The 21,977-nt window shown below is 41.9% G+C and overlaps 1 protein-coding gene across 1 annotated transcript in view; it reads left to right on the top strand.

Moving 5' to 3' along the window:
* MRPL39 (mitochondrial ribosomal protein L39) overlaps positions 1–17,395 on the top strand; it is a 74,258-nt gene extending 56,863 nt beyond the window's left edge. The window contains exons 7-10 of the mRNA XM_075850926.1: positions 672–737; positions 1,712–1,865; positions 5,906–5,953; positions 17,271–17,395. Of these exons, the coding sequence (XP_075707041.1) occupies positions 672–737; positions 1,712–1,865; positions 5,906–5,953; positions 17,271–17,312 (310 nt within the window). The 3' untranslated portion in view covers positions 17,313–17,395. The remainder of the gene's footprint in view (positions 1–671; positions 738–1,711; positions 1,866–5,905; positions 5,954–17,270) is intronic.
* Positions 17,396–21,977: the final 4,582 nt, after the last annotated feature.

The following is a 21,977-nucleotide window of genomic DNA, read 5'->3' as shown; positions in this document are numbered from 1 at the left end:
CTCTTCAATGGAGCACAGCTGTAATCGCAGAGACAGCGCATGGACAGGTGGGGTGCTGTTTTTGGAAGAAGAAACCATGTTTTTCTAATCATGGACAACCCACTTAAAGCCCCTCAGGCCGGTGATTTACAGGCTGCTGTGTATATATTTATACACGTCAGCCTGTCCGTCAGCGCAGAGATGTGCGGGGGGGGGGGGGGTCCATTCATAAATCCATTGGCATCATAGCTTTGAGTCCGGTGTATTCTTTCAGCGCTCCAATTTGATCCAATTGGGACAACATGTTACATAGGTCAGTATATTCTGCTGACAGACCCGCTTTTGGTCATCTTTGCAGAATATTTAAGAGTAACCTTTGACCATTATTTTTGGCAGATTTTCCCTAGTTTGTTTGAACTGCAATTGTCAAAGTGCCCCAGATTCTCGCTATCATTATAGGACGAGAAAAAAATACACCTATATTAAGGTCGGCAAAAAAAAAAAATACCCAGCGTCCATGTTTAGGTAAATGAATAGAGATCAATAGAACTGGGGGCAGTGGTAAAAGAATGAGTAACTGGCGCTGGCGACTTTGCAGGCGTTGTTGTGGCATCGCTCATCCGTTGGTTGCGAGTCTCCTGTGCGGGTTTTATCATACATTGTAATAATCGGAGACTTTTTTGTTTCCTCAGATACAAATTGCTGATGCTGGAAGAAAAGGCCGCACAACACCCCCAGGGAAAGGTAACTCTGCACAGGTTGGTATTTATCCGAATCTACATGAACATATGAGGGAAAATCAGAACATCGAAATATAATTGTGCAGAAAATATCAAAGAATTTCCCAGCATTCCTAGCTGTGCGTACATAGGCATCAGCGTACACATTACTGATATTAAAGGCGACCTTTAATCATGAAAGGTTACATGGCCCTATCAAAGCTGAGCTACTGAGCGCAATTACACCCTCCCCTCCCTCCCCCAGTGGCCATTTTAACCCCTTGGAGTAACAGCCAAGTTTTGTGTTTTTCTTCTTTTTTTTTTTTCAATCTTCCTATTCCAAGAGCCATAACTTCTTTTATTTTTCTGTCGACACTTTTAAATTTATTTTTTATTTTTTTTGCAGGATGGTTTGTAGTTTTTAATGGTACTATAATAATATAATGTACTGGGAAACTAAAAACAAAAAATATTTGTGTGGAATGGGAAAAAAACAGCCATTCTGCCATATTTCTGTGGATATGTCATAAATGCCCCTCGTGGGAAAACCCCTTTAAGTAAATGCTAGATTAGAGAAGGGCAAAGAAGGAGAACTTATCAGTACTCCAATGACATTTTCCTTTTACCGCAATATCACACCCTGTTCACATCTGTGTCGTGGCTTCTGACTTATGGGGTCCATCAGGGTTCTGTTGAGGATTCTGTCGTTTTACGGAACGAATAGCATTGCATGCTGCACAATTCTTGCCGTCAAAAATGACTGAACTGCCCAAGGAGGCTGCCCACTCTTTTCAGCTAGTTGTTTTGTGGCGTTCCCTGGTATGATGGACTATGTTGAGCTGATTTTTCATATTCGGTTTCTATTAATTATGGACTTATAATAGACTTGACCTGCTTTATAACACATTTTTCATATACACACTGGTGAGTCTTCTATTCAGAAAAACACAGTAGCTATTACAAGAATCTTTTTCAGGCTTGCAGACTTATTGCACATCCATGTCATTATCCAGATTTGGCGAGTTTGTGGATCTCAGTGATGGTCCCCATATTCCCAGGACCGGCTTTTGCTTGCAGTATGAGGTGACTGCGCACCACCCCCTGTCCACCATCTCCTCCGAATATGTTAGACGCTTCCAGGGTCTTTCCTTGCCCAGACACTTGAAGGTAAGACACTTTGTCTGTATAAACCATGATGCATGATTCACATTGCAACCTCAGGGGTCTAGTGATCTGTACTCACTGGTGTAGAATACTTACCAAAATAGATTACCTGAAAATACAAAAATATATATGGGATGGGGGGGGGGGGGTCTTGGACTCGGTCTACAAATTTAAACGAGTTGATCCAGATTCTTTAGCAGGCCAAACTCTTAAATGGGCATTCCTTGAACCGACAATTATCACCTATCCACAGGATAGGTGATAATTGTCTGATTTGCCCCGCCTATCGTGAGAATGGTGGTCCCGAACCCCCTGTTCCTCCTCACTGCTTAACACGAACGACATTGAATAGAGCAGCGGTCGAGCATTTGCGCTGCTGCTTCATTCAAAGTCTATGGGAATGGATGAAACAGCTGAGAGCTGAACTTGGCTGTTTCCTTCAGTCTCATAGACATTAAATAGAGTGGTGGGCGCATGCTCGACTGCCACACCCTTCAGGCTACTCACTACGGAGGGGTACAGTAAGGAGGAACCCTTCAGAACCCCGTCCTCGTGATCGGTGGGGGTCCCAGCACTCTGATTGGCTGCAGTGGTCATGGTCACACGCTGCCTGCATGTAAACAATCGCAGTGATCTGGATTGCTGGGGGGAAAGAACAGGTAAGTACTTAGTATTTTGTTATTTGTAGCCATTAAAGGCTACCTTTGAAAACTATATATCTAAATTATAAAAAAAAATCGTAATAAAAGTGTATCAATGTGTTTGGTGCAACTTTGTGATTACTTTTTATAAAAAATAATTTTTACTTTTTAAGATACAGCTGCTCTGTGTGCTGTATACAGAGCAGCTGTATCCTGCACTGAAACCTGTATCCGCCAGGTCAGCGGGACTGACTGGTTCAGTGTCGGCGTTTCCTGCGTGTCTGACACACAGGATCCACCTGTAATTGATCATATCTGAGTTATGAACATGCAGGACCCGCTTTCACTGAACCTGTCAGTGCCGCTGGTCTGCTAGATACAGCTGCTCTCTATATAGAATACAGAGCAGTTGTGTCTCAAAAAGTAAAAATAATTTTTAATAAAAAGTAATTACAATGTTGCGCCAAACACACTGATACACTGTCTTATTTTAATAAATAACAAAAAAACTTTGGCTTTTTATTATCTGGAAAATATGCAAACTTGCATAAGCCGCGTGAATGAAAGTAAGGTTCAGAAAAATAAATAAGATTATAGAATAAAGAAACTTGGTGCTGGGATACATTTTTTGGCATAAAAGACTGAGGGTAGGATTTACAAGATTGACCGATGTGGAACGCAGAGAAGAATGGAGGAAACCATAGGCAGTGCCTGTGTATTACTTGTATGTAGGTGGGTGACCAGGTGATCAGATGAAAAAAGTTTTTGCCATCTATCCTTTCTATCCTACCTATCTTTACAGTATCTCTACAGCGTAAACTGCTGCTATAAAAAGTAAAATGCTGCGCTACTAAGAGAAGAGCATCTTGTACAGTAGGTAGATGTAAGTTGTAGGAAGTGTACATACACCGTGTTCCAAATTATTATGCACATTGGATTTAAGTGTCATAAACATTTAATTATTCGTTTTTCAATTAAACTCATGGATGGTATTGTGTCTTAGGGCTCTTTGGATCATTGTAATCAATCTCAGACACCTGTGATAATTAGTTTTCCAGGTGTGCCCAATCAAAGGAAAACTACTTAAGAAGGACGCTCCACATTATTAAGCAGGCCACAGGTTTCAAGCAATATGGGAAAGAAAAAGGATCTCTCTGCTGCCGAAAAGCGTGAAATAGTGCAATACCTTGGACAAGGTATGAAAACATTGGATATCTCAAGAAAACGTAAGCGTGATCGTCGTACTGTGAAAAGATTTGTGGCTGACTCACAGCACAGACGGGTTCGTTCAGATAAAGGCATAATGAGGAAGGTTTCTGCCAGACAAATTAATAGGATTAGGAGAGCAGCTGCTAAAATGCCATTGCAAAGCAGCAAACAGGTATTTGAAGCTGCTGGTGCCTCTGGAGTCCCGCGAACCTCAAGATGTAGGATCCTCCAGAGGTTTGCAAGTGTTCATAAAGCTATTATTCGGCCACCCCTAAACAATGCTCACAAGCAGAAACGGTTGCAGTGGGCTCAGAAATACATGAAGACTAATTCTCAAACCGTGTTGTTTACTGATGAGTGCCATGCAACTCTGGATGGTCCAGATGGATGGAGTAGTGGATGGTTGGTGAATGGCTACCATGTCCCAACAAGGCTGCGATGTCGGCAAGGAGGTGGCGGAGTCATGTTTTGGCCTGGAATCATGGGGAGAGAGCTGGTAGGCCCCTTTAGGGTCCCTGACCGTGTGAAAAGGACCTCTGCAAAGTACGTAGAGTTTATAACAGACCACTTTCTTCCGTGGTACAAAAAGAACCGTGCCTTCCGTAGCAAAATTATCTTCATGCATGACAATGCACCATCTCATGCTGCAAAGAACACCTCTGTGTCATTGGCTGCTATGGGCATAAAAGGAGAGAAACTCATGGTGTGGCCCCCATGTTCCCCTGACCTCAACCCTATTGAGAACCTTTGGAGCATCCTCAAGCAAAATATCTATGAGGGTGGGAGGCAGTTCACATCAAAACAGAAGCTCTGGGAGGCTATTCTGACATCCTGCAAAGATATTCAAGCAGAAACTGTCCAAATACTCACAAATTCAATGGATGCAAGAATTGTGAAGGTGATATCAAAGAAGGGGTCCTATGTTAACATGTAACTTGGCCTGTTAAGTTTTTTTTTTATTGAATGAGCTTTTGATTTCTGTAAATATGACCTCCCGATGCTGCAAATTCAACAAATTACCATTTTAGTTCTCTTTACAACCTGTAAAATGTTTTGATCTCTGTTGTGCATAATAATGTGAAACAGTGCATTTTGAGTTTTTTACTTCTAAAAAAATCTGTTATCATTAGGAGATTTGTTCAATAAAATTTGCATTATACTCCAACGGTTGATGGCTTGAAGATTATACTGACTGTCATTTGCATCGACTATTTAGGAAAATCTGCGAAAAATAACATCTGCATAATAATTTGGAACGTGGTGTATAACTTAGTATTTAATATACTTTTTTTTTTCTCAATTTTTGCAGTCTTGCTATTCAGTACAATTCCAATCAGTCTTGTATTGTGTGAATGGTAACACTTTGGCTTTACTTTCCATTGGTGTAATTACATAGGACATTTGTTTACGAACACTCCAGATAACCCCGACTGGTCGAGCTTTTGACTCTTTTGATTGTTGCTGAGTGCAGTTGTACTGGGAGCAATAATAACGCACTTGTTGTTCTTGCTTTTTTTCCTTTGGTTAATAAGATACAAGAGGCTCTATATATGGTTCAATAATTCTGAGTGTTGAAGGCGATTCTGTTCTGCGTGCTTTGTAGGATCACGCTGAGCAGGCAGTTTATTGTAGAGAAAAGGGAGGATTGTTTAAGTGGAGAGAGCAGAAGAGAAGTGAATGGTTTTCTGGAACTCTCGGAGTCACCATATGGCGGCACGTGGAGTGCCCATGGGTCGGTAATATATGGACCCTTGGGGACTCTATATGATCCGTGCACGCATCTTTCTCTTGTGCTCACCGTATAAGGAGTATGTTCAGTACGTAACGGACGTGTATATACAAAAGGCAGTAATCCGAGGCTGACACTCTTATTTCTGCCACGGACGTGCAGTGGATGTAGCGCAGATCCGCACCAGGATTAGCAGCATTCAATGTGAAGAATGAACATGCTCCTTCCTCTCGCTGATTATTTGCTTTCCGCTGCATTGGAGGTGGGATGTTAGGGAGTTTGGGGATTTAGACGCATTATCTTTGTCAAATCTGTAAAATTTGAATAGGGTCTTACAATCCAGAACACTGCTTTCTATAGAGCGATCAAGGAGCTTTTCAAGGTCGGTGGTAAAGTCTTGTATTTATATTGTGTTGTTGCTCGGATTGATAATAACATGACTAATTGTCGCATTGTTGCTGCAGGGTCATCACACCGTGTGGAATAAATTACGACTGAGAGCCCAGAAACCGGTAAGATGACGCAACTGGCAATGAAATTCTGATAAAGAAGCCGTGACATGTTTGTTGTGTCAGGATTAATGAAACACTCTAATGAAATAAACTACCGCAGAGAGAAATTAGATAAAAAAAAGAGCAGCCATAAAATGGCCTACCGGATTGCATGACTTTTTTTTTAGTGCATTTTGTTATAGGCAATGCCGACTGCAGCAGAATAATTCCTCACGTTTATTGCCCATGGCATGTAAAATGAGACAGTTTGTAGTAAAGTAACATATAAAATCTCTTCTGCTACCAAAAATAACCGGAGTTGAATCCTAGGAAATGTTTATTCCTAGGAACAACATTCTGCTTGAATTTTATTCGCTCTTGGTATTAGAGACCTTTATATTGTACCCATCACCTAGAAGTGGCATCGCTCAGGATTACTCACAACGATTGGTTGGCTCCATGTTCTTGTGTATTGGTGGCGCTAACAAAGTGGCTGCCACCAGCTGTGTATGTAAAGAGGTCACTTAAAGAGGCTCTGTCACCAGATTTTGCAACCCCTATCTGCTATTGCAGCAGATAGGCGCTGCAATGTAGATTACAGTAACGTTTTTATTTTTAAAAAACGAGCATTTTTGGCCAAGTTATGACCATTTTTGTAGTTATGCAAATGAGGCTTGCAAAAGTCCAAGTGGGTGTGTTTAAAAGTAAAAGTCCAAGTGGGCGTGTATTATGTGCGTACATCGGGGCGTTTTTAATACTTTTACTAGCTGGGCGCTCTGAAGAGAAGTAACATCCTCTTCTCTTCAGAACGCCCAGCTTCTGGCAGTGCAGATCTGTGACGTCACTCACAGGTCCTGCATCGTGACGGCCACATCGGCACCAGAGGCTACAGTTGATTCTGCAGCAGCATCAGCGTTTGCAGGTAAGATCGACTTACCTGCAAACGCTGATGCTGCTGCAGAATCAACTGTAGCCTCTGGTGCCGATGTGGCCGTCACGATGCAGGACCTGTGAGTGACGTCACAGATCTGCACTGTCACAAGCTGGGCGTTCTGAAGAGAAGAGGATGTTACTTCTCTTCAGAGCGCCCAGCTAGTGAAAGTATTAAAAACGCCCCGATGTACGCACATAATACACGCCCACTTGGACTTTTACTTTTAAACACACCCACTTGGACTTTTGCAAGCCTCATTTGCATAACTACAAAAATGGTCATAACTTGGCCAAAAATGCTCGTTTTTTAAAAATAAAAACGTTACTGTAATCTACATTGCAGCGCCGATCTGCTGCAATAACAGATAGGGGTTGCAAAATCTGGTGACAGAGCCTCTTTAACATGGAAGCTTAGTCTTTGAGATTGCTTTGAAAAGGACGTGCCATCTATCCGGACATGACTCAGTAAATGTATTCTTTACATTCTGCCGTTCCTCTGTTATTCCTCCAGGAAACATGACGAAATTGACCACTGGACATTACCATTACTCTAGCCAAAAGGGGTGTCTCTCCACACTCTGATACTGTCTGCACTGATTGGACACTATCAAACTTTGCAGAGAAACGCCTAATTGACAAGGGGAATGGTAACTCCCAAGTTGTCAATTTTATTCATACATTTCCAGGACTAATAACAAAGCTAAGTTAACCGACGTGTTAGTCTACATTTGTCTAACTGGCCGTGGCTTTCTCCAGCAAAACTAGCAGTTTGCCTGAGGGTTAAAGAGCCAGACCCACTGTGATGTGATGATCGCCATATAAAAGAGTTAGTCTGTTGTGAGACCAGCCCTTTAAATAATATATTACAAATACATAACTTTACATTATATAATTGCTATTTATCAGGCTGAGGAGGATTCTCTGGGATTGTCCTTCCTATCCGTCAGAGGTTTTTAGGGTGTCAGCGGCCTCAAAACTGCTCTGTAGGTTATTTCAAAATGCATATATTATTTTAGAATGATGTTATTTAGTGCTTCATATAACTTCTCATGGGCAACTTTTCTTCCTGGAGACCCGATAGATTTGTGAAAGCGGCAGGACTTAAGATGCCCCCTCCACTCACCAAATCCATTCCAACCTAGTGATCCTCCGTAGTCTTCTGGCCGGCCTGTACTCTCAAGTCCTGGGAAGCGGCTGTCCTGACCCGCTCAGAAACCTGTACAAGAAATAACACTGGCTACAAAGTTATTTCCTATACAGGTCTCCAGGTGGGTTATGATGTGAGAGGCTTCAGGAGAGACCTGCAAGAAAGTTGAATATTGGGGGGTGGGCCGGCAACTTTAGCTAGATCTTTCATTTTAACTGGCTACGCCTTAAAATGTCATCAGTGTGAGCCTGGCTGCTCGGACACCTACCGAACCTGAAAAGGGGTAATGTGTGTAAGCGCACTCAGAGAGGTTGTCGGAGCCCCACCCCTTTTTTAACGCTGCTAAATAATATGATCTTGTATAATGTCCTGACCGGTGACCATAAATCACACTCAGGAAGTTTCTTTAAATGTTCCCTTTATTTGACATGGGGATGATATATATTTGTATATATTTTATTATCCCTTTAGGGCACAATTGCGTTTATTGCCTGTATTTTATGACACATATCTTGTTTTAGTGTAAGAATGTAATCTGTGCACAGAGGGATCTCATATCATGAAATAGATCTAACAAGTCTTTTCTATTCTCTGATGCTTGTACTGAACAGTCAGATTTGTAGACCGAGTTTAAATGCTATGTAATCCTTCGAAACCTTTTATTTATTTTTTTAATTTATAAAAAGGTCTGTGTTTTGTGCAACTTTATAATTAGAAAATTATTTTTAGTTTGTATACAGAGCAGCTGTATCTAGCGCGAAGATCTGAATCTGTCAGGACCGCGGGACTGCCGGGTTCAGTGTCAGCGGGTCCTGCGTGTCTCTTACACGCAGGATCCACCTGGAATCGATCGCATCTAACTTATGAACTTCAATGTGATGGATAACAGGTGGATCCTGAGCGTGAGGGGTACAGGATTCAGCGTAAGATACAGCTGCTCTGTATACAGAATAGGGAGTCAAATAATTTTTAATAAACGAATTATAAAGTTGCACAAAACAAACTGATCGACCTTTTTATTATAAAATCACTTTCAAAGGCCTTTACGTTTAGATATGTGGTTTGCCTTGAGCGGAGATTCTGGACACATCCAATTTTTGGCCATTTTCTATAGTTCTTTCGATCAGAAGTTCGTCTTTGTTCCATGATGCATCGCTACAGGAGAGCGCCGCACAGTGTTTGGTGGACTATGTCGATTGGCAATGTAAGGTGTTGGGCTTCATTGTAACTTTGGCCACAAGAGAAAAACTTAGAGAGTTTGACATGTTATTTATCTGTAACAAAACCGTGTAATTCACATCACTATGTGACGGGGATGGAGGGTCATCAGTAAGATCGGAGAAAAGGTTGGCTCTTAATGGGGGTCCAGCTTGGAGCCGCTTTTTAAAAATATGTAAAATAACAGCAAAAATGTCAATGCCCTAATATAATCTACGATTGAATTTGATCCTTATAGCCCCTGGAGTAACCCAAAATCAACATGTTGCAGTATGAGGACTTTCAGGTCCCTCACACTTGCCCTGCAGTCCTGTCGGCAGAATAGAAGTTTCCCTTTTTGGTGGCCTGTGGTTTGACCGTGAACTTTCTAACATAAGCTGCAGTGAAACCAAGTGCTGACCGTTCTGCAGGGAAACCACTAGAAATGTCACATTCCACATAGCCTGGAAAGTTATTCTTGAAGTGCTCCCTAATATGATAACAATTTATTAGGCATTTGCTACTTATGCGTTGTAAAAAGGCAGAGGTTATTATAAGGAGGAGGGGGAGGCGTTTTTTACCCGCGAGCAGAATAAATTGCTCGTGGGGAAGATCAGCGACATGCCCTATCTTGAGGCGTTTTCCGCCTCAAAAACCCCATTGAAATTAATGGGAGATGGGAAAAAACGCAGCAAACGGGCGTGCCGTTTTTTTTATTTGTTTTGCGAAAAAAAATGCTCGCGGTTTTTTCCTTTTGAGGCCCTGTTCACACTGGGTTTTTTTAGTCAAAAACCGCCCGAAAATGCCTCCCATTGATTTCAATGGGAGGCGGACGAGTTTTCTTTACCGCAAGCGGAAAAATCGCCTCGCGGTAAAAAGAACCAACATGACCTATCTTGAGGCGGTTTCCGCCTCCAAAACCCCATTGCAATCAGTCAGAAATGGGAAAAAAACGCCTCGACGAGTGTTTCGACAAGTTTTTGTCAAACCCCTGTGCAAAAAACGTCTGGAGCAGTTTTTGCAGGAGGAATTTTCCTCCTGCAAAAAACTGTGTGAACACAGCCTGACTGTTGAAGAAAGAGGCAAAAAAAAAAAACGCCTCAAACGCCTGTGGTGCAAAACCACTTTAAAAAACCGGAGCTGATTTTGTCCAGGCAGAATTTTCTGCCTGCAAAAAAACTCAGTGTGAACAGGGCCCAAGATTTCCATTTCTTGTATCTCTGGTATTACAGGTATGACTTTATCCCCATGGGGCTCTCTAACTTTAAAGTGCTGGTTCTGCCATAGACCTTTACGGCATATTCACGGGAGGTTTATTTCCTGTTGCTTATATAGCTCCAGCATATTAAAATGACATTAATTTCTGTTAGCTAGTGATTACACATACAGGACCCCACCATTTTGGGAGGACTCTGGTCCCCTAACTCCCGTTTCTCTTGGTGAGGCAGTCACCACATCCAGGAGAACAATGAATGGAGAGGTGGCCATCCTCCGCTGTCTCTGTAACCATCCTAGACCTTAGCGCAAAAAGTTGTGCGGCCACTTCTACATTCACACCCTGCCTGGAACCGGTGGCCGCTTCACCAGGCAGTATGGATGTCTTCCGTTCGCCGTTCTCTTGATCGGTGGGGGGGACTCGCATCTATCAGACATTTATGGCATATCCTATGGAAATGCCATAAATGTCTATAGTGGGAAGACCTCTTTATTAGACGGTGGCCAGACTAGTTCTATAGAAACCTGGCTGAAAGATAAATACGAATAACTGGTCAGGACTTCAGTTTGGCAGCGAAATTCTTCTTACTGAGATTCATCACTTTTATGTAACACGTAAGAGCAGCCACCCACAAATTTACTAGGAGACCCTGAGTCATGTCGGGTCTATACACTGAGGAGGGCATGGCATCTTCAAGTTGGCGGCTCGACTGTCTGTAGCCCCAAGGACGACTGCAGTGTTGAGCAAGACAGGCGTCCTGTATAAAGTCTAGTGTAGACAAGACGTTGAGTAGTTGCCTATTGCAACCAATCAGATCACTTCTTTCATCTTTTGAACTGCGGTAAAAAAAAATAAAAAAAAAAAATAATTTTTGTTTTCTATGGGCAACTTCTCTTATCTGCACCAGTTTTAATACAGAAGTCCCAATGTCTTCAGGCTGCGCGTCCGTAGCTGAAACGTTGTAATGTCCATTCATTATTGACTAAATGTTACCAACGATTATTGATTTTTTTTTTTCTTTAGTGCCACGATTTTAAACATTTGAGAGATTTTTAATCCTGCAACTTTATTGACCTCTCCTCTACACTTCACCAATGAATTTCACAATTTTACCAAATGCTTCATCTGATACTGAGTGACACTTCATACAATGGATTGCTATGACCTGGATAAGCATTCGACAGCTAAATATCCGTTCTCATCCATGCAGCCGTGCTCTAATGATATGCACGCGTTCTTCTGTGTGCATGACATATATCAATGGTGGACAATGAGGATTTTCGGTCTCGGTTATCTCGAGCCATCTGAATGATCCGCTTGGATATTTTCTCAGGTTTGTTGAAGTTGCACTTAAGAATGAAGAGTCTGGGAACAATAGCTGGAGGCAGAAATACTATTGACAAGGAAGAGTCTGTCTGGATTTCACTGTGTCTGTAAACAACAATTGATTGAGGCGAGCGCGACCTGTCAGGAAACATTAGTTGTACATTCACCGAGAAGCCGCAGAAGCCGAGCTCCAGTCTACAGAATGCACTTTATGTTTGTAGGCGCCCAGCATTGCATTTCACCATTTCTACATGTATTTTCTTTGTTTTTGCTTTACCTTAGATTGTGATATCCTTCCATTTCACTTTTCATTACTAAACCGCCTATATTCTAATTGATACTATGTGTAAGATTACAGCTATGGGCCAACACCCGGAGAAATCCTAAATGTACCTCCGTTATATGTCTGGCTTTATCTGCCTGAGATCAGAACGCATTCTGCCATTGTTAACTTACTCACAAAGCAGCTTTCTTCTACTGACCTGCACTAGCTGTCGGCTTTCTCTAGGTATTTAGTGTGGTAACATACCATTACTGGTATGCCCCCCATAATGTGATCGGCGCTGTAATGTAGATTACAGCAGTGCTTTTTATTTAGAAAAGCTATCATTTTTGATAGTTATGACCTATTTTAGCTTTATGCTAATGACTTTCTTAATGACCAACTGGCGTGTTTTACTTTTTGACCAAGTGGGCGTTGTGGAGAGAAGTGAACAACCTGCAAGAACCTCTAACCAAAACAATGGCGTAAACAGGGGGTGCCTTTTATACAAGTAGACAACCTAAACGCGAACCACAAGGGAACATAAAATAATATGCTAAATTATATGCAAAAGTAGAAAATCTTTATTGAATATAATACGGAATAAAAAAGGATGAAGCATATATGCAGTACCTTATAAACAGTAAGGTCAGATGTAAAAGACCATAGGCAAACCGAGTCAACCAACCATAAGTGGCCGAGAACCACTCACATAACACACAGGGAGAGATCAATGAAACGTGCGTATGGAATAACCATACCCACATATAATGAAGTGCCGCCTAACTGCCTATATAGTGCACAAATATAGACATGAAAAATCCTGACATAAAAAACAGGCACAAGAAGCCAGAGCGATGAACTGGGGTAGTCGTCAGGAAAAATCAATGATAGAAAAATGAAGGCAAACACATACCCTGAGACATGATGGGGAGCGGAACCGGCTTCCTAAGGAGATGGATGAATAAACGCCTCGACGCGCGTTTCGCCCTACAGACTGGCTTCGTCAGGAGGCTACATTAAGTAAAACTTAATGGGTTTATATAGAGATAAAGAATGGTTAAGCTCACCTGTGATGAGCGCAAATCGGCGCTCGACATGCCCGCCGAGAGACGCACGCATCACAGGACGCGCCGCACGTCAGGATAACAAGGTGCCGCATGCTGACCTCAAGCATGAGTCACCATGACAACTCCAGACACTAAACGTCACTCACGGATGCGGGTCCCACAGCGCATGCGCGATCGAGCGTCTGTGCACATACCGCAGTCAAGACAACCAAAATGACAGAACACACGATGTGAGTATGGGAACTACAATAAATGGGACTGATATGGAATATGGGGGATGAGGGAAAATTATAATATCCTTAAAAGAAATAATATGCCCAAACATGAGCATGTGAATGAGAGATCAAAAAGAAAAGAAACTGGTATATACTTATGAAATACAGCTCATACGATACAAAAGTGAAGTGACGAAAAATGTTATAAAGTGAAATAATAAATGCATGAATAAATAATAAATGAATGATGTGAATAAAATGCACATACTAAATAAACAATAAAAATAAAAATGTGACACAAAACCAAAAAACGTGCTATATAGTTACTCAAAAAGCATTTCATCGTGATAAAAAATATATACTCGAATAAATGTGTAGTGATACATCAAAGAATATAATAATTAATATATTATATATGTGAAAATAGTGAAAATATAAATGACAAAATATCAAATTACATAATAAATACATAGAGATGTATAAAAATATATCAAACATACAAATATATGTAAAAAGAATTCTAAAAATATGACACATATAGACATGTATTTTGTAATAAAGTACATAAGTGAAATAACCGTATTGACTAGTATTAAATAAGTGAATTATAATATATGATAAATGTCTCTAAATGACAAAATGTGGCAAATGCCACAATGTACGACAGGAGACAAATGTATATAAAAATAAATATAAAACAAACATGTATATTTAGAAATAAAAGCAATCCGATGAATAATATACTCTATATACCCTCATAAATGAAAGGAAACCATGCTGAATGACCTGATATGAAAGTCTACCCCACATGTATGAGCATGTGACAGGCAAACCAAAAACTAAAATCTAAAAACTAAGACGATATGGCACTAAATGCCCAAAAATAAAGATCGGGGCAGAAAGGCCTATAAAAATGTATTGCATTATCAAACCGATATCAAAGGAAAGAGTCTCCACTTCAATGCTGTAGTTATTTTGAATTATTGTAATCGGCTTAAGTTTCCCAAATCAATGCCACAATATTAGAGAACAATTGATATAACATGATGTAACACAATATCCCCCAAAAGAAGGAGAAAGCAGCGACAATACTCAAAATAAAAATATAGAAAGCTAAAACACAATTCAGGGTTTACAGCAAGCAGGAAATGACAAAGCAATATATGCCAAATGTACAAGAGATACACATACAATATATAATAAGTACTTAATATACAGTTTACAGACAGTCATATCCAGTCCTTTATTAGTAAACCAGCTTGAATTGCAGCAGCATTCTTATTCTCCAATCCGATAGAATTCACATAAAGACAGTCCCACTAGCTTGAATAAATACTCTGTAAAATAAAAAATATCAAGAAAAAACCTCTAGAGGAATAAAATTCACGCAAAGTTGTAAATTACAAAAAGGGCTTGAAACTAGTGGCCTCATTTAAACCAAACGGTGCCACAGTGTTAAGTAACGTGATCCATTTAATTTCCTTCCTCAGTAATGCCAAACGTACATCCCCACCTCTCCACCCCAAGAAGAGTCTATCTATTCCACGCACCTCAAAACCAATCAGCGTCATACACTTCTCTCCATTCATTTACAGAGCACATAGTGATCTTACTAGATCACTATGTGCAGCCACATACACATTATCGTTACTCAAGTGAATGAATTGAGAGAAGTCTATGACGCTGATTGGTCAGCATCATACACTTCTCTCCACAACGCCCACTTGGTCAAAAAGTAAAACACGTCCAGTTGGTCATTAAGAAACTGATTAGCATAAAGCTAAAATAGGTCATAACGCCATAAAAAATGATCGTTTTTCCAAATTAATAACACTGCTGTAATCTACATTATAGCGCCGCTCACATTATGTACCAGATAGGGCACTTCTAATGTGGTGACAGAGCCTTTTTAAGGGGTGCAACGAAGACTGAAATGTTTCGGCTAATTTGTGCATTTACTGGGATGCCCCAGCTAGTGACGTATTTTGCGAAGATGCCCCAGCTTGTGGCCTGTTTGGCTGAAAGGATCGGGCTTGTGGCGTGTATTTTGCTGAGAGGACCCGGCAGCTAGTGGCGTGTTTGGCTGAGAGGACCAGGCAGCTAGTGGCGTGTTTGGCTGAGAGGACCAGGCAGCTAGTGGCGTGTTTGGCTGAGAGGACCCGATTTTGGGTGTGTTTAGCTGACAGGACGCGGCAGCTTTTTGAATAATTTACTGCATATTTTACGGCTATGTCTCCAAAATAGTCCAGACACTATAAACGTTCTGCATAATCTAGAGCAACAAATGCGGTCAATGCCTGAAATGACCGGATCAGTACTGGCAGGTTGCTGCAGGTTACAACAATCACTGGACGTCCTGGACCCAGCATTACAAAGGATGTGAGTTGTTTTTTTTTTAAATGTGTTGGTAGTTTCATCTCCATGCGACTAAGAGATACGATGTCCAGATATTTCTGATGAGATGTTGGTGATCAGAGCAGTAGTAGACTGACACTCCATGTGGCAAATATTCAGTCACATCCTGAAAGTGGATCTCACCCCACAACTATAACTTTACCTTACTGACCTGTTTTATCTTGATGAGGCAGTCACCACATCCAGGAGGACAATGAATGGAGAGGTGGCCATCCTCCGCTGTTTCTGTAACCATCCTAGACCTTAACACAAAAAGTCGCGCTGGTCCTCATATGCTTCCATACTTGGCAGACCTGGAGGCCGTTGTCTGGCCTCCGGATGCCATCACAACCATTGGCAACCCCCACAATTGCATGGGTGCTGCCGACAGTGTGCATCGGGAACGACACAGTGACTTCCTGTCACTCTGACAGGAAGCTTATCGGGAGGCTGGTCCTGATAGGCATCCGTACATGGCAGACACTAGTGCCGTTGTTTGGCCTCCGGTCGCCTTGCTAACCATTGGCAAACCTCACGATTTCATTGTGAGGTTTGCCGATGTGCTAGAAACCCCTAAAACGAGGCGATTGCAATCGATCGCCTCATTTAAGGGGTTAATTGCAAAAATCAGCGGCAATGAGACGCTGATCGACAACAGTGGAGTGTCAGCTGTTGGGGACAGCTGGCCTCCCGGTGCACACTGTCACCGACGCATTAACTGTACGTCCTCGTGCGCTAAGACACTGGCCACCAGGACATACAGTTGCTTCGGAGTGCACCTTGGGGTTAAAAGTTGAAAACAATCAGTAGCCTAACAAAAAAATCTTGGTGTAGCCCTGGCCTGAGGCCTTATTCATACGAGTGTGTCCGATTTGAGTCCGCAAAAAAGGGCAGCTTGTCATGCATATGACTGTCCGTGTGGTTTTTGTGTGTCTTCTGTCTTTCTCGTCCATCTTACTGCTCTGCGAGCACTTCCTGGTTTCACTTTTATTTTTCTCGTAATTTCTGTAGCAACGGATGTCGTCCGTGTGCTGTCCGTTTTCTTTTCCCCATCTGCAAAAAACAGTTTCTCGCAACAGACACGCTATCTTATAAAACACGGATGTGTGAATAGCCCGATTGAATCGCATGGGTCAGTGTGTTGTCCGTTGTTAAAACAGCACAAAACACGCTTGTGTGAATAAGGCCTAAGTATAAACCCCCCACACGGCATCTCTAGGTCAGCTTTTGGCACCGCAGCTTTCAGGTCTATGATCGTGTTCCAGCTTTTATCTGCTGAGGTGTTTGATAGTACTGAAGTGCACGTCATTTATGATTCAAAAATTAAATATTGCAAGCGTGGCTGGAGGTAGAAGAATTGCATTTGGCCGGGTGACTGGGGCGGTTAGAAGCCCGTTTCCACGTGTGCCAATTTTTGTTACATTTAACTGAATATCAGTCTCTCGTGTCCCCCTTCCGCTCCCATACAAATTCCTTGGCAGGAAGCTTGATCGTATAGTTCATGGCGTGAATATATAATTACAACTTTATAATTTTACTTGCTAAAGTATGTTTACAATTCTATTTTCTTTCCCGCAGGTCACAGAGAAGCAGAGTCAAGAGCCAGAAGCTGCTGTATAATTCAGATAACATGGTTGTGTTTTTTTCCCCTTTTTTCTTTTTTTGTATTTTAGTTAACTCCAAATAAACCACTTCCCCTTTAAGATTCATGCTTATTATGATTTATATGTTGCTTTTTGTGTGTCCTGAATACATTGTTATAATTATCAGAGGTGAGCGAATTTCATAAAATTAGTTTTACGTCCATTTCTATCAAACCGGCTCTCAGATTCATCCGAAATAAATATGTTGCAAATCAAAAGTTAGCTGATTGCCAAGTCGTGTATGACACTGAGGTCTTCTAGGACTGTATTCAACCGCTCTTTAACGCTAAGACAGCATTAATCCCTTCCCGACATTTGTCGTATCCATACACAAAAGTTGGATAGGGGAAGTATGGAACGGGCTCACGGAGCCGCATTTTGTTCAAGATATTGATTCTGGAACCTTCTTGCCTTTTCTACTACAATTTGGTGCAGTCCTGCACCCTCCGCACATCTACTTGGTTGGTGAGCTGGATAAAAATTAACTATTACGGAGTGAACCCGCTCCATACGATGGCGGTGTCGGCTGTACGTTACAGCCGATACTTCAGAGTAACGGGCGGGAAGGGGTTAATAATGTCATAGTGACAGCAACATATATGGGTAAAGGGATGTAGCCGGTGGTAACCAAGAACCCGTTTAAAAACACACTGCACTGTTGGATTTTTTATGCTTTTTAAACTTTAAAAATGTCCAAAGACTTTGATTTGCTGAGGCGCTGCACTGCCCTACATGACTGTATGCCATACTTTTTTTATTTGTAGTACTATTTTTTTTTTTCTGTAAATCTTTTCCTCCGTTGGGTTTATGGAAAATTAACAAAATACTTTTTAATTTAAAAAAAAAAAAAAACTGTACAAAATTATCCTTTTTTGGTGGCCATTGGCTGAAAATTTTTACACTCACGCACGCAAGCGCGCACGCACGGAGGTATCGGTAGAAGCAATGGCTTTTTAACAAGCGGTCTGTGGCGTCTTTCATAAGGCAGCAGCACACTATCCGCACCAGGATTAATATTATTGAACAAGATTTGTGAATGATTTGATGAGATTAGTGATTCACAAATTAGTGTAAGAATTGTATAGCTGCAGCAACACTCACAAACAGCAATGGCTGCATAACGAACACACTGACACTGACTGACTTCTATCTCTTTCTAAAATCTATCGCTATCAAATTATTGTAAATCTATCTATTCTCTTCTCACTGTTGAAACACACTCACCGACACTAAGGCTGGGTTCACACAACCTATTTTCAGACGTAGACGAGGCGTATTATGCCTCGTTTTACGTCTGAAAATACGGCTCCAATACGTCGGCAAGCATCTGCCCATTCATTTGAATGGGTTTGCCGACCTGTCATTTACGCGTCGTCGTTTGACAGCTGTCAAACGACGACACGTAAAATGACTGCCTCGTCAAAGAAGTGCAGGACACTTCTTTGAAACGTAATTTGAGCCGTTTTTCATTGAATTCAATGAACAACTCAAATGATCGGCCGTTAAAGACGCCTCGCAAAATGCGATGAGCTTTTACGTCTGAAACGAGGCAGCTGTATTTCTCCTGAAAACAGTCTGTCTTTTCAGACGTAAAAGCCAGTTCTCGTGTGCACATACCCTAATCCTCAATCTGTCTGTATTATGTGTTTTACTATATCCCGCTTTCTGTTTGACGTCAATCTTCTCCCTCTATCTCCACAAAGCTAATAATGTAGAATTTAATCGCTCATTTCTAATGATTATATGTTAGAATATCAGTCCAGGAAAATGACTAATAGAGGAAGGTCATTAGACCCATGGGCCTGCTATAGGACCCGTGACAGGGTGGGGCCCAGCACTAAAATGCTTTTTGACAAAATCCTAGTGTTAGCCTGCATCTGCCACGAAGCATAAAGCTGTATATGCAATTCGCTCTCCCCCTAGTGGTGGATATAAAACGCTGTCAGAAAATTGAATCTCACTTTGGCATTCTATCATTGCGGTTGTTAATGGTTGTCTGAGGAATTTTATGCCAGGCTGAATGCACTTTGGAACGTAAATCATCAAGATTGGCTGCTGGCGTTTCCCTTTGCACCAAAGACGTCCCGGATGTGCCCAGTTGTGGAAATGCTGCTGCCCATAGTAGCACCTTTAGGCCACGCAGGCTGCTCAGAGTACGAGCAACATGCAGCCTGGCGTTGTGGGACACTGGAGAATTGGCTGTACCACTGGTTCCGTGGCCAAATCGATGTAACACCGAACTGTTAGTGTACCTGAAATGAAGACTAGGGGTTTGGCTACGGTACATTATGCCACCCCACACCATAATCCCAGGAGTAGGACCGGTGTGATGTTCCCTTATGAAGGGCTCTTCATGGCGTTGCCCATGTGGTCTCCAGACCAACCTCCGGCTATCATTGTGTCCGAGACAAAAGTAGGACTCATCACCGAAGAGGATAGACCTCCATTGCCGTCTCGCTGTGCACCATGATAGCCTTTGAGAGAGGTAGTATATGGTCATTGGAGGAACTGTAGCTGGATGTCTGGTTCGTAGCCCAATGTCATGCAAACGCCTTTTGATGGGTTGTGTCGACGCTTGTTGCCGCTCTATGCTCGGGATGTGACGTCAAATTTCACTTGCAATACAGAATGGATCACTATGCGCCATTCTTCCAAACAGACGATCTGTCTGTGCAGAGGTTCGCCTCTTGCGGCCATTCCCGTTCTTTGTTGTTTTCCCCCAACATCCGGGACATGCAACATTGAACAGTGCTGACATCTCGGCCTAGGCGCGTAGCAATCTGCTGGAGTGATAAACCAAGGTCTCTCAGTTCAAGGATTTTGTCCCCCTCAGTTAGTGACAAGTGGCCATAACTGGCTTGTCGACAAACAGGAGGCATCGCACAATCATCCCACACCACTTGATCTGATTTTTGAGGTTTCATGTGATTAAATAAAAACTTTACTTTTAATCTGGTTTTATGCCCCTCCCCCTTGCCACGGATTGGAGCTAGGTGCTTGAAAATGTGATCATTTGCAGAACTTCGTGACACCTGCCACTTCCTTGATTTCCATAACCTTACGGCTTGTCCTTCTTGGTGTTGCAATTTCAAAGTTGAGTGTAGTTCTAGACTCAAAATTCACACCACCAGATCTCTGCTATATCTATCCAAATAACCAACCTCATTAATCACTGTATCAGGTAGACCACGTAAATCCACAAAATAGTGGCTGCTATGTGGCCCGCGGCATGAGGAGACCCACGCCGCCTGGAACATAAATGTTATGTGCTGGTCGACTCATGGGCCCCCTCAAGACCGGAGGCGTCGCTAGCACTGGAGGTGGCCCTGGTGCTAGCGACTGCCACATTCACTTGTATCTGTGATTTAGAATGGGATGTGTTAAAAGCTCCTGTAGGTACAATGTGTCCCAATACTTTTGTCTATATGGTGTATGTTAAAAAATAACATTTGCTGCAATCGGTACAACCATTTAGGGCTATCTCTACACAAAAATATCTGTTGAGCATTCGTATATGATGCCATACCGCCACATCAGAGCCCACTGTGATCCATAGACTTTTATATATAAATAAAGGTCATTTAATGAGATTTTTCTGAAGCAGCGCCAATACGGTTTAGGGGCTGTGTCTGGTATTGCAGCCTTATTCAAGTAAAAGAGACCAAGCTGCAATACCAGACACCTCCTATGGATAAGAGTGGCACAGTTTCTGGGGGGAAAAAAAACCCAACACATTTCCAATGTCGTACGATGGGACTGCGAGACAACAGTGACGGGAAGCAACAATGCTACTGTGACTGTGATGTCAACCTAAATACACATTAAGATATCCTACTACCTGATTCTTTCCTGCTGATAGTAGGATCCAAGCTGCTGGTGGTGTGAAACTGCTGAAAGGGAAGGACAATGTATTCAAGGCAATCTGTATTTCCATTTTTTTGTTGTGATACAATGTGTACAAAGCGCATTAAATATAATATTTCCTGTGCTGTCAGGTCTCTGTTAATAGGTATTCTGTAACACGTTCGCATTAGCAGCTGCCGTGCCTTATGGTTTGTATTTTGGCTATATATAAATAACAGGCCGATGCTCTAAGGGAATTCCGTTTTGTTTGCAGAGATCTGTAAATGGAAATGTTCTGGCCGTCCTCCAAATGCTAGAGCCAGGCTGTGGTCTTGTGAGTTGTCTGCCCCTGGAGCATCTGCTTGGCTGACCCGTAGCAGTGTACAGGTTGACCTCTCCTTCACGTCAGTTTTCATGAGTCACCTCACTAACGGTTTGCGTATATCACGGGGAGATAATCGAGCTGGAGTGAGCTTGTAAAAAATGTCACGTAACAGATAGTTTCTAAATCTCTTATCTGAGACGCAATTTTTCGAGTACCTGTTAAGCCGTTACATGTTCTTCTGGTTTTATCAGTTAGATGACGAGTTTAAAGACTATGTACACCTTTTTTAAAAACGATATTTTTTTTTAATTTTTTTTTTACATTTGATACATTGTATCCGTGTGTTTGGGGCAACTTTGTAATAACTTTTTATTTAAAATGATTTTTACTATTTCCGATACAGCTGCTGTATATCCTGTATACACAGCAGCTGTATCTTGCGCTGAGACCTGAATCTGTCAGGTCTGCTTGACT

The sequence above is a fragment of the Rhinoderma darwinii genome, chromosome 2 (genome assembly GCF_050947455.1).
Source record: "Rhinoderma darwinii isolate aRhiDar2 chromosome 2, aRhiDar2.hap1, whole genome shotgun sequence".
In the NCBI taxonomy this organism is placed as follows: Eukaryota; Metazoa; Chordata; class Amphibia; order Anura; family Rhinodermatidae; genus Rhinoderma; species Rhinoderma darwinii.
This window is presented reverse-complemented; position numbering and strand designations above follow the sequence as displayed.